The sequence below is a fragment of the Galendromus occidentalis genome, unplaced genomic scaffold (assembly GCF_000255335.2).
Source record: "Galendromus occidentalis unplaced genomic scaffold, Mocc_1.1 scf7180000077226, whole genome shotgun sequence".
NCBI classification, from domain to species: domain Eukaryota; kingdom Metazoa; phylum Arthropoda; class Arachnida; order Mesostigmata; family Phytoseiidae; genus Galendromus; species Galendromus occidentalis.
The window spans coordinates 78,875-91,838 of record NW_003805214.1 but is presented as its reverse complement, the minus strand read 5'-3'; the positions used below and the strand labels follow the sequence as shown (position 1 = coordinate 91,838).

At 51.1% G+C, this 12,964-nt stretch overlaps 1 protein-coding gene across 1 annotated transcript; it reads left to right on the top strand.

The window, feature by feature from the left end:
• The first annotated feature begins 562 nt into the window (after positions 1–562).
• LOC100902984 (sialin) lies at positions 563–10,510 on the top strand. The gene is made up of 7 exons (XM_003741914.2): positions 563–671; positions 6,940–7,045; positions 7,739–7,938; positions 8,060–8,761; positions 9,189–9,321; positions 9,425–9,669; positions 9,856–10,510. Exons 1-7 carry the CDS (start codon positions 669–671, stop codon positions 10,057–10,059), a joined length of 1,593 nt encoding a protein of 530 aa, XP_003741962.1. The 5' UTR covers positions 563–668; the 3' UTR covers positions 10,060–10,510.
• Positions 10,511–12,964: the final 2,454 nt, after the last annotated feature.

The following is a 12,964-nucleotide window of genomic DNA, read 5'->3' as shown; positions in this document are numbered from 1 at the left end:
GGTCGTAATGAATAATGAATGAAGACTTATATTGACTTCTATCGGTATCCGGATCGTCGAATGACAGATTTGGGAAATCGAAAAAGTCAAGGGGAGGGCATCATATCGAGGTTCCGGCACGGGGTTTCAGGAATCCGCCCCGGGCATCATCGAGGCACGCTACGCCACTGCAGAGACCTGATGCGGAGCTCGGATCCTCGTCCTCGAATGCTTCATCGGGGGTTCCACAGCGCGAAAATCGTCCGTGTACGTATTTCCGCATGCGGAATCGAACCGCGACTGAACACGGTGACGGAGGCGATCCCGCGCAGTTGAGAGCCGCCCCCCCCCCGATTCGCTGGTCCTTGCCTCTGGTCCAGGTTGAGTCTCGGCGCTACCGAGGATCGTGCTCCCGAGACGTTCGATTTTTTGAGCCTGCTTTCCACAAGTCTCCTAGGGATTCTGCGATGTGAATCGTTTGGAACAATAGCGGATAATGAATCTCGAGGGCGCGCGGTGTTCATATCAATATTTATCCTCCGCGGTCACGCACAACCATCTGTGCATATGTACACGTGCTATCGAAAGTCGTGGGACCGCTCGATCGAGCATAGTCGTTGTTTTGGTTCGTGGAGACGGCTTCTTTCCACCTTTTGCGGCACGTGTCCTATCTGAATTCGACATCCAGTATGGTACGTGCCTTTCCGCTTCTAGGTAGATAATCAGTGACGAGGGACAGGATTCTGCGGGGAGCTCCCGCGGACCACGGTGGAGACATTGCCGATCTCCGGTGACTCTTCCGTCACCGATGACAGTTCAAGTTCAGGTCCAAATCTAGGGACGACGGTAAATCCCTAAGCATGAGAATTTATCATCGAAAGTGAATGCCATGTTTCATGGAGATGAATGGATCATCCGGTAGCATAGCTTCCACTCGAGACCGATCCTTCTGCTCCAATTTGACTGACTCTTTTATTGGAGGAGGTCCGTGTTGGATCGACAAGTATCGATCGGGCTCTGATTCCCTGATTCTAATCTAGCATATGATAGGATAGGGGATAATCGCGAGCAACGCCAGTCACTGCCGCCGCCGCCGTCGAACAAAGCTGTTGAGCGTAATGGGTGATGTCTGCATGCGGAGCTTTCCTTGGAGGAATTCCGGCGATGCTGATTCCTCAGGAGCGAACTTTTAGCACCGTGTGCGAACTGTCCCGGATCCCCCATCAGAACAGTTAGGTCGTTCGGAGCTGACTGTACAACAGCTCTTCAGTCGGAACACAGTCCATAGATTCCATGATAGGAACCATTGATTACGAAGCCCCCGAGATACGATGGGATCAATGGACTCGAGAGGGATCCTGATTCCCGATTCCCCCTCGTGATCATTCTGTTTTTCCCTGAATGACGCGTGCGCATTGGCGGAAAATATTCGTTGCATGTCGCCTCCGTTCGTTCACATCTCGGTTCGACGATCGATGCTCGCGCGCTGCCGTAAAACTAGAGTCGAGTGATGATAATCGGCAGGTTCTATCGGGAGTTTTTCCACTGTCTTGCTCGACTCCGCAACTAATATCCTCGGTGAAGAGAAGGACAATTCTATCGCAGGTTCAGTCCGAAAGTCCATTTGCATGAGATGCGGTGTAATCTTACCTCTGCTGGAATGAATGTTTATGGAGTGTCTCTACAAAAAACATCTGCTGCCAGGAGCTGTGCTCTCAGTGCCATGCGTGCGAGATTTTCCGCAAACATCCCCATCCCATGCGGGAACGTAAGCAGAAATCATGAACGGTGCCCTGATGCAGAAATATTTGGTTATATCAGTCGGCCCGAGGAAAATGTCCTCCATCGAGATCCCGCGGTCGAGTTCGGTCGCCTGGCATTCCGCGGAGAAGGCATCAAGACGAGAACCTCAAAGTCCCTTACCAGATCACAGGCGTTCCTCGCTCGCAACGGGAGGCTCTGTCCCCGAACTCTCCAGCGTAGTTCCCGAATCATCCTGTTTTTCAATCGATTAGCGAGGCTGAATTTCCCCCCACGCTCCCTTTAGACCGTGGACTACTCTTGTGAAGACAGACATGGGGACTTGAGAGTCGAATAATGTCCGAACGACATTTGCCGAGGTCCATGCAGTGTGTGGAGCCAAAGAACCAAGGTCGGGAATTTATCTTCAAGTCTCGCTCGGAGGTCAGAACTCAAAATATCGAACTCGATTAGCGTGGCCGGGGATTTCATGAATACCCCCAAGTGTTGATGATATTCGCTGTTCCATTGATCCATGAGGAGAGAATCATCCTTGTCTCGTATCGGAACGCCGCACTAAAGCAGTGTTCTCCAATTTTCTTCCCCCGTCCCCCACTCCGGTGTCTACGCACGCCTCACCGTGGCCCACCTCTCATGGCCTTCTCGGGGGCGAAATTTTCTCACGCCTTCTTTTCAGGGACACTGCCCGATAGAGTAGACTGAGTCAGGCGAGTCATGCGATGCCATATGTGACTTTTGTGTCTCTATAATCAGAGCAGTAGCTGTGACGACTCGCGGGAGCAATGCGCGAAGCGATGCCCAACCCAGGACGGACCCCATGGAATCTGCGAAGTAGACTCGATCTATTTCAACAGTTGACGAATATCCTCATATCAGTCAGTCGACGTGTAAACGCGAAGGGAGGTAGAATAGCCGTAAAAACCATCGACGCGAACTTCGAAGGAGTCCGTGGTCCTTGGAGCATGACGAGAGTCCTCGCAACCAGTCTGTAATTAAAGCTCTTTCGTGATTGGCTCGGTCAGAGAATCGCGGGCTTTCCGAACTGCAAAGTCGCTGCTCAAATTCTCGATGCTCGATCTACGCTCGTGCTTTCGCTTTGAGAATGAATTCCTGACAGTTCATGACGTTAGTATGTCATAGCCGCCGGGGAGTATTTATGGCAGCTTAAATGTCATATACCGGTCAAAATTCTCAGAAACATTTCTTTCCAACAGAGACACTGGCCGAGAGATAGTGCCCGCTAACTTGGATAGTCTGCAGACGATAATATAGGTCACAGCCTGCCCCGGAAAGGCTCGGGCCCTTCAGATGCCTAGATCGGCGGGGGCGTGGGAGATTAGCTCCTCTGGAAGGAATGCGAGGAATTTCCATCGGTGAAAGGGCAATCGGCATATAACATAATCTAGACGAGAGTCGGAATCCGTCCTAAACGTTGAAGGCTGGAATCGCGCTGTAGATTTCGCTCCGGGGACGTTGACGAGCAGCACGTCAGAAGTAGTAGAACTTCGGGAGATGATCAGTCGGAGCTATAATCACCTCTAGGAATGCGACCACACAACGATAGAGACACAAGGAGAGAGAAGGTTCCCGCGCAGACACAGCAAAGGGCTGCGCGTAAGGACTCTATTGTAAAAACACTGGAGAATTCCATCCGAAGATCGTAAATACCGAGCGAATGGGATTTTCCAGGCCGGAAGCATCTGTTCTGTAGATCTCTCCTTCTCTGTCAACAGCAATCACCACCTCATAAAGGAAACTCTTCTCCTTCAATCGGGATAAATCAGCGAACGCCAACCTGTCTGACAGCACCGGCAATTATGTCAGCGGAGCTCCTCGAGAGCATCATTCCCGGGCCCGACATTGGAGAGGATCGAGACCGATCTGTATGGACTAGGATTCAGGATCAAGTCCAGCCGATTATATTATTGAATCTTGATATTCTTTGACGACCCCACTGTTCCGTGGGTCTCGGTCTTGCAATACTCGAAATTGGGATGAGAGCACTTCAACAATATCGCGCGAATGTCTCCGATGGTCAGTCTCGTGTGAGTCAGAGCTGCCTCTACCCTCGAGTCATTCTGGAGACGTCTGTAGACCATGAAGGTCGATTATGGGCAAGTTGAATGTCCCGCAATGATTGACATAAATTCGACTTGAGTCGTACCTTCTTTCGCATCCCATTCCTTTATCGGGAACTCGGAATTGAGTACTCCGTAGAATTTTATGTGTCAGCCTTTGAGGCGCGAATGATCGTGGTCACCGAATGAATGACTCACAAACCCTTCGGTCTCTTTGGTGTCGGAATCGCGCGGCTGAAAATCATTACCTTGGAAATCGCCAACATGATTCGAATTTCGAATTTACAATTGCGCAATACCTGGTCGAAAGAGCGACCTCTCGAATGCGAGAAACAGCACGAGATGGATAAGAATGCATGCCCTGTTCGAGGAGCTCATTTCAAGGGCGTTCATTCGTGGCTAGATCTCCGGTGAAGGTCCCGAACGAGTAGCGAAGTACGGAGACTCTCTAATTTATCCAAGAGGGGTATCCGGGATTATGCGTCCGATATCGTGGATCACTTCATCCGTCTTGAATAACCGGGAGATCCCATTCTATTGGCGCGATCCACTCGATTCCGTCGATTGTCTATTTCCCGATCTGATTCTCGGGGTGGATTTCCGCTCATTGACAAGACAAGATTGAAGAGATCAGAGATAGAGCAGCGGAAGGCCAAGCGTGAGGAGACCCGGCCACGATGGCATTTGACTTATTGACAACCCGTCAAGCTTCCTGTCGGATGAATATTTCGCTGGAGCCCGCCAACGGAGCCTCTCCGGAGGAAGATAAAATCGGATAGCAGCTGCTTTTACACAACTCAACTCACAGTGCAGTTCCGATGAAATCAGAATGGTCTCGTCCTACTCGGACCGACAAATCTCCGGAGCGGACAGACAGCAACTGCTTGCGAGTATTGTGTTCTCCCTACGAGAACCACCCTTGGCACTATGAAGATCCCTATCCGAATCCCGGAGGAGGCATGAAGCAGTTCCGCAGAAAGCGTGGATGGGTTGATCGGGTAGAGAGGACGGCGTGGTGACGGGTCCGATTCGATCCGAGGTACCGGGCTATCGGTGAGCAGCAAAAATAAAAGAGAGAGACTGCTCGGTCAGGGACCCAGCCTCCGAGTGAGATCCATGGTCCCTGCCGCTGTCGGTACTCGACAAGACTCCACCCGCCTACTCAAACAGGCAAGCACTTCGAGACTCTGGGAACGCTCTGGGGTCGTCGATTTCGAGGTTCAAGAAGTTGGAGCTGATTCTCGGGATCCCTCCGGGGTGTGCGAGGACCAAAGTCGTGGCTCTCAGCCGTGGAATGTCTTGATCTCGGCTGCGCTCTCAGGTACTACTTAGGCGCTGGCACTACCGGCGACTATCTGGTATGTGGCCGCAGCACGGTGCATGGTCATGGCGTCTCGATATATTCAGTGAATTGCAGCCTGAGAACTTGACGCCTGAGGCTCTGAGGCTCTGAGCTAGACATGTGATTTTCCCCAGTGCTCACTCGATCAGAACAATACGTCTGAACGCTTGACAGACACTGCGAGGCGTCTCTGAACAATTTTTGAGGAGTGAGCCCTCTCCTCATCCGTTGAGACTGACGTACCTGAGGCCTACCCACGACAAATGCACGACTCTACCGACGGATCTCCGAAGAAGCGAACTGAATTCTTGAGGCGACGAGACGTCGATACCACAGCTGGTTGTCCGTCGAGTCTCTCCCGTTGAATTTCCATTCGCGAAATTTAGGCGGCTCCTCCGCTGAGCGATGACTTGATGCTCGCCGTGACCGAAACAGAGAATCGGCTGGCTGAGTTGGCATCGCCTACTCTCACTCGGACAGTATCCCTTCGGAACAGCGAAATATCCAAAAATGATGGAAATTGAGGCATTTTTGTGAAAATATCGCTCGGACGAAACGATCTCTGAAAAAACAAAACCGATCAGCATCAAGGTCCGCCATCTGTTGTCGCGAATCGCATCCACTAGCTCCGCAGAGAGTGACGTCTCCAGAGTAATTTCGCCATCCTTTGGACTGTTTTCAAGAACAGACAGATAATTTACCGCGCTCGCGTCAGTTGAAAAACCCGAGATCTGGGAAAGTCTTAATGTCCACTCTATCTGAGACTCCCGCTCTCGCTGTCGGCAGACCAGGTGATCTTATCGATGATGGGTGAGGGCAAAGAGGGTATAAATGATATGCGAGCGTTGAGCGAGCAGAAGTTTCGAGGGGCGCTTACTATTCAGTCTGATCAAGGATTTGTTTCGACGTACCATTCTGTCTCTAGGCGTTCTCAGAGGTGAGTTCGATTTGAATTTAAGACTAGAGCGCTTGCTTTCCTCCGGGTTGGAAGATGCGCAGTCGCGCGGCGCTCCTCCACAGAGATCGATCGATCGATTCAGACAATCATCGGACTTGATCTCGCCAGGCGCCTTGTAATTCCTCGGTGATCGACGGGTGTGTACGGGACGCCGAGTCTCGATCGATCTCAGCATAGCAGGCGGCTGAGAATGCGAATTGTGAAGCGGTGGGCGCGTGAGTGTGACAAGGGTCCGGCGCGACTGCTTAGAAATGTCGTCGACGTCATAGGCAGCGAGGCTCAGGAAGCGTGGCAGCATCCTTGAGGTGTCGTCGAGGCGAGAAAAGCTCGGAGAAGAGGAAACGAGCCGCGAGAGTTCAATGTTTCGGCTGAACAATGTTTCTGAGTGCCTCGCTTCGGCCTAATGTTTATCTCTCTCGCAGGAGCGATCCTTTCCCGAAAGCGAGTCTCGAGGGTCGTCTGATCAAATTGCGGTTTTGCCGCTCACATTCGACGACTTCCGACTTGGCTTAGACGGTAAGCTCTCGACGTTACCCACAGACCCGAGGTGTCCTCTCGATCGCAGGCTCGGAGGCGCAACTTCATCGCGCTAATATGTGGTCTGCGAATGCTCTGGCGATTGTTTCCTCCGTCAGGGTGCCGGAAATGCATCCGATCACTGAGCGTATTTCTCTGCGGTGGAAACTTCGCATATACGAATTGCTCGGAGATAAAGCTGCTAATGAGATCTGAGTCCGAGGTTCTCCTTCAGAGCGAGGAGCACTCCAGTGAAACCCCTGAATCTTCAACCGAAATTCCCACAGTGTTTTCTTTTACCGCAGGCCGTGACGAATAACACAATGGTGGTCGAGGTCCCGGACCATGTCTCTAAATTACAAATGGATGGGCCCTCCGCATCAGTGCTCGACAGAGAACGACGGAAAAAGTGTAAGTATATGCTTTGATAACAGAATTTCGAGCCACTCCTGTCCAATCTCAAAATCTCGAATCGAAGGTCGTAGACCAAGCTGCGCTGGTCTGAATAATGCATGCCCACTCAAGTCAAGTTTTTTGATGGCCTTTTGTGCACCTTTGTTCATCTACGGAATACCTAAAACCATTTCGGTCTGTTGAGATCACTCAGCGAAGAGATTTTGGATTTGCTTTGATTCAAGAGAATGCAAATATTTATAGTCGAGAGGTATCCCATGGTCAGTTACGCTCGCATCGCTCTCAGAGCCAAAAAAGAGGACGAGATATCAGTCATGAAGTCCGAGACCAAGTCTCCGATTGTAAGAGCAATCCATGGAGTTGGGGGATGCCTTGAGATTTCGAATGGGAAAGCAATTTCCTATGACTGCCTATTGTATCCTCAATTCGAGCGTGATCTCACGCGCTGAGCATCGAAGGCCGAAAGGCATCGCTCAGAACAGCTCGGAACGATTCACATCCCGGAGGAGCTTCCCCCCTAACATGGGGCCATGGCCGGCATTCGAGGGCGCAACCCCAATCAAACATCGATCTATAGTTATTTATTGTTATCATATCCTTGTCTACATATTATCTCGAAGGGATTGACAACGAGTGATCGATTCTCACGATGCACGGGCAGGTACTCAATCGACGTTATACCTTTTCCAGCGTTCGTGCAGTACCGCTATATATTGATTGTTCTGGGATTTTTCGGCCTCGCGTCCGTTTATGGGATGCGCGTCAACCTCAATGTCGCCATGGTGGCGATGGTCAATCAATCGGCAGTCGTTAATGAGCATTTTTCGCAAAGCTGTCCTGCCCCTATCAGACGCGTAAGCGCGAACTCCACTGTTGCTCAAACAAGGAAGGTTAGTGCTCGGGACATAGATATCCGAATTTCGCGAATGAATCACATCGAGTTGATACGAGTTCTGGGAGTCGGAGACAGCGTGTTCAATCTGATCTCCGGCTAACGTTGTGCCCTTCCAGGAAGGCACATTCGACTGGGATCCTTACACGCAAGGCCTGATTTTAGGAGCTTTTTACTACGGTTACATCATAACGCCGATACCGGGAGGACGACTAGCCGAGAAATACGGAGCGAAATGGTTATTCGGTTGTGGAACCCTAATCACCGGATTGCTGAGTCTCCTGATTCCCGTCGCGTCAACTTACGGTGGGGCGGCCGGTCTCATCACAGTCCGAGTCCTCCAAGGAATCGGTGAAGGGGTGACATATCCCGCAATCGAAGCTCAGGTCGCGCACTGGATTCCCGTCAATCAGAGGGCGACAGCGATCTCGCTGATACACACCGGAGGATTCTTCGGTGTCGCCGTCGGCATGTACATATCGGGAGTTCTGGCAGATTCGAATATTTTCGGGGGTTGGCCGTCGATCTTCTACTTCTTCGGGATCTGGACCGCGGGATGGTTCGTCCTCTGGGCACTGTTCACCTCGAACCGACCCGAAGACCATCCGTGGGCATCGCAAGAGGAAATCGATTTCATTCTCAACGATCTCGGCGACCAGAAACCGACGCATGCCTCGGTCACGCCTTGGAAGAAGATATTCACCTCGCCCGCGGTGTTTGGAGTTGTTTGCGCTCATTTCGGGACCCATTGGCTGCAGTACATTCTCGTGACCGAGTTACCGACGTATTTAGGGACCGTTTTGAACTTTGACATCAAGGAGGTGAGTGTGGGACGAGATTTTCGCAGCTTAGATCTAGAGGAGCTCATTTGCATAGATGATAATCTCATCAGGTCCGTATTCCCTGCTTGTCGGGATATGTTCAGAATTGCCGCCTGCTCGCGGTGCCCGGGCTAGAATCCGATCGCTCTCGAGCAAGGTTTCTAGGCTCTCGTCTGTTTGAGATGGCATATCCTCTGTGGCGTGTCGGAAGTTGGCGATAGATAGAAGCCGTAGCAGTAAAGTTTGAGGGGTGAAAGTTCGAGTCCTAAAAGAAACGACGGGAGCATTTAGGATATGCTCGGTATGCGGGCGTGGCGTGCAGACTCGTTCTAGACAAACGAAGCAAACTGATTGCATTCCCTCGGGTCATGAACTCTCGAAATTCCTCAACGACTCTCGAAAATTCACCGCTAAATTGCTTCCACAGAACGGTCTCTATTCAGCCTTGCCGTACATGGGCGCGATCATCGCGGGTGCGCTATCCGGCGTCGTCGCAGACTACATCCGAGCTAAGAATTTCTTGTCGGGAACCAACACGCGGAAAGTCTTCAACGGATTGGGTGAGTTTTCGGCTCACTCGGGTGGAGGAAAATCTCGATCCATAGATGAGCAAGTCGGCAAACGTAGTTTTGAGATCCTCTAACGTCAATTCTTCGACTCTAGCCCACCTGGTTCCTTCGTTGATGTTGATAGGCGTTGTTTGGCTGGCGGGATGCGACGGCAAACTATCCCTCACTCTTTTCGTGATCGCGGGAACCGTTCGGGGTCTATCGGAAGCGGGTTACATGTCGATTCCCGTAGACATGGCTCCCGACTACGCTGGCACAATCCTCGGTATCTGTGTCTGCGTAGGAAATACGACAGGCTTCCTGGTACCCTGGATCACGGGCGCCTTGATCCAAAAAGAAGTAAGCTATGCTGGAGATGCATCGATTCCGTCTAATTCACGATCCGATCCGTGGACTTCCTCGTTCTGCTGAATATAACTCCGCTCGGCATCAGTTCCTCCACATGATGCCGAGACGGAAAGCCTTGTGTTCTATCAGAGGCCATGGAAATCGCATGATTGTAATAGGGGAATCATTTGATTTCAGAATTCCACGAGGATGTGGTCATACAACTTCTACCTGGCAGGCGTCATAGGGCTAGTCACCGGTTTCATGTTCCAATTGTTTGCCTCAGCCGAGGTTCAAGAATGGGGCCTCGCGCCGAGAAATAGCCATGATGATAAGCACAATCGGACCGGCAATGATTCGAGCAGAAGTCAGGATCAAAAAATGACCACCAGTGCGGTATGAACCATGAGAAATGTACGTAGGCCCATGGCTCCCATCGAGAAAGTCAGTATGCACCTGAATCCTGTCCGCGGCGGGAAAGGATGTTCCTCCAAACAGGACGCGAAGAGTCGCTCCGATTCCGGCAGGCATCCCGCATGAGTGGTGGGGCAATTCCCGTCAGTACATCTGTCGGAAGTATCCAACGAGAGAATCTGACGATGACTAATTTCTCGCGATTTTGAGCTTCCGCCTCGTGGACACGGGACCAGCACGGGACCAAGTCCCACAGGACCATATATTTGTGAATTATGTGACGCAATGTAAATAACCGATCCTAGGACATGTAATTATGAACTGTCGATTAGAATTCTACATTCCTGTACAGAACACGATAGCAAGATAATTTATTGCTCAAAAATGTTACGTGAGTCATCTACGTTCGCGCGGATTTCTAATAAATTGTTTAATACCTTAGCACTTATAGATCCGGCCTCATCGGTTCGATTAGGCTGTCCGAGTCTCGATGGAGGAACTCTAAATCGGCTCGTCCACCGTTTCTCTCGATAGATTCCAGGGAATAGACTCGCGGATGAGGCATGTCAACGCCTTCTTGCCAGGTTCGACTCGAAGGTACCGTGGAAGGAGGGCTGGGCGGACTAGGATCTTCAGGAAGGCGTGCCTGAAGCTTCGGAGCAATGACTCTATCAGATGGAGTCTATCTCATTCTTTGACTTCACTCTGACCGGCCTGGCGAAGTCGCGAGCTCGATCTCGATCGATTTGTTTTCACTGACCGAGTTCCGGGCATTGATGGGAGCTGGAATTCCCGCGAAGGACCAGAAGATCTATTCCTATTGGAAAACTTTGAGTCGAAAAAACTGAATTGAGATTGAGTTGAAAAAAAGTCGGTTAATCGGAGACCACGTGCTCTCGCCCCTCCGTGAAAGTCACGCAAAATCGGAATCACGCAGGCATCATGAGGCCTGGAATCGGAAAGTGATCGAGAATGTCGCGTCAAGCATACGCGTCGGTCTAGACGGCAGCGAAGGGGAGCCTATCGGGTCAAGCAGGGTGGCGGGTGGCAAGCTCTGAAGGGTTCCCGGCTTGGAAGGGAGCAGGGCAAAATGACGGAGAGCAGAGCAGGTAATTGATTCGGGTTAATTTCTCCCCGTGCATGAAGGGTTCCGGAGGAAAGAAAATGGAGATTATTTTCCGTTCCTAGCGTACGCATGCGGAACACGAGAAGCGATGATGCCTCCGCGACAACGAAGTCTCCGGCATTCATTTTCATTGTGCTCTCCGGAATAGAATGGAATCGCGAATCACCAGCCCTGAGGAAGAGCTTCTCTGAGCGAGAGATAGCCTGTCCCGAATCTGCCCGAATCCGATTGATGCATAAGTTCGGATACAATGCTCTCAAGTCGAGTCGAGGAGAAGCCAGCGAGCAGTACCGATACTGGTGAATCTCGTATTTGTTTTTTTTCCCGAAGAGAGGAATTCTCTCGGTTTAATTCTGGGAGGAGCGCAACCTCCCACTAATTGCAGCAGACGTCAGTTTACCCTGCTTCGGAGTCTTTTGATGAATTTTAGCGTCGTCTTGGGCTTCCCACAGTCATGGATGAAGGAGAGCCTTCCTCCCAAGAGCCGTATGGCGCGGCCGGAAACACCCAGGCGGTTTCGAGTGTCTTACCCTCAACTGATTCGAAATCGGGGGAAGAAACAAAAACCAGAACTTGGAAACTACTGGGTGCCGTTGTAGTTCCATTGGTGATCGTTTTCTGTATAGCTTTCGTCATTATCGGCCGTGGAGACTACGTTCAAGCAGCGACAACGAGTCAGACTCCTGGCTCTTCCGATCTCTCCGCGTACAGCACTACCGCAACCACGGCTGGAGAGACGACAGGAGAGGGTCAGTAGGAGTCCGACTGTATAGCTGGAATATCAACCTCCCATTCTACTGTTAACTCCTTTCAGCTTGGGAGAATTTGGCGGCGATCATCGAAGAAGCTATCTATCGGTGCCGGAGGAACGTCTTGCTGAGATACCCCGATGGGTTTTCCTCTGAGCACGTAGCGCTAGAGGCAGAAACAATTGGTGGAGTGCGAAATATGACCTTAGTAGAGCTGTTCGAACCCGTACGTTACAACACGAGCTTGATCGTCGCAGGAGGTGAGTCGCCGATGCGGTCGCGATGATTAGACGGCGCCGGAAGAAACCGAATCCCAATCGTCAAATCATGAAAACAAAAGAATACACGAATCCCCTTCCCACCACATCCACGCTCGGGCGTAGCATCCCCGTGAATAATTAATTATTGACCTACGACGGGCGATCCGAATTGAGACTGGATTCTATTGCAGTCCCACTCTCAGCCACCACGTGGTTCACATTCCGGCATTTCGAACTCAAGAGCTTCCATGCTTCCCCCATGAGCCCTGGAGCACTGGTGATGTGTTACATGAATTTGGCGCATGCAGTACTCTCCACTACCGTCCCTCGCGAACGCTCGGAGGAGATAAAGCTCGTGGATATGCAGGTGATCTTTGTGCCAAAACCGGTGCCCGAGACTCTTCGATCTCCCTTTCTCAGTGATCTCCGACAATGACGTGGCTCATTCCGTACAATCTGATTCCGAAAAGATATTATTGTTTTCGATTGTGCGAGAGAAAAGAGAGCAGCTTATCTCCGTTTCCAGGTAAGGGAATATGGAAGAGTGAACTGTGACGGATACGAGGAATTTCTGCCTAGAGAGAAGCAAGATGGGGCACTCGAGGAATTGGAGCGAATCGTCCGACTTTACGTCGAAACGTATATCACCACGGAATATGAAGATCGGATGGACGATTGTTTGACTGGAGGGAGGGAGTTCCCTTCCTCTTCTGTACAATGAGAATGTTTTTTTTATTTCCATTGCGAATCCTTCTCTC

Bases quoted from the DNA above. Each gene is read 5' to 3' on its own strand.
- LOC100902984 (XM_003741914.2), top strand. The intron at 7,939-8,059 runs GTTAGTGCTCGG...GTGCCCTTCCAG, and splicing joins CTGTTGCTCAAACAAGGAAG to GAAGGCACATTCGACTGGGA. The intron at 8,762-9,188 runs GTGAGTGTGGGA...TTGCTTCCACAG, and splicing joins TGAACTTTGACATCAAGGAG to AACGGTCTCTATTCAGCCTT.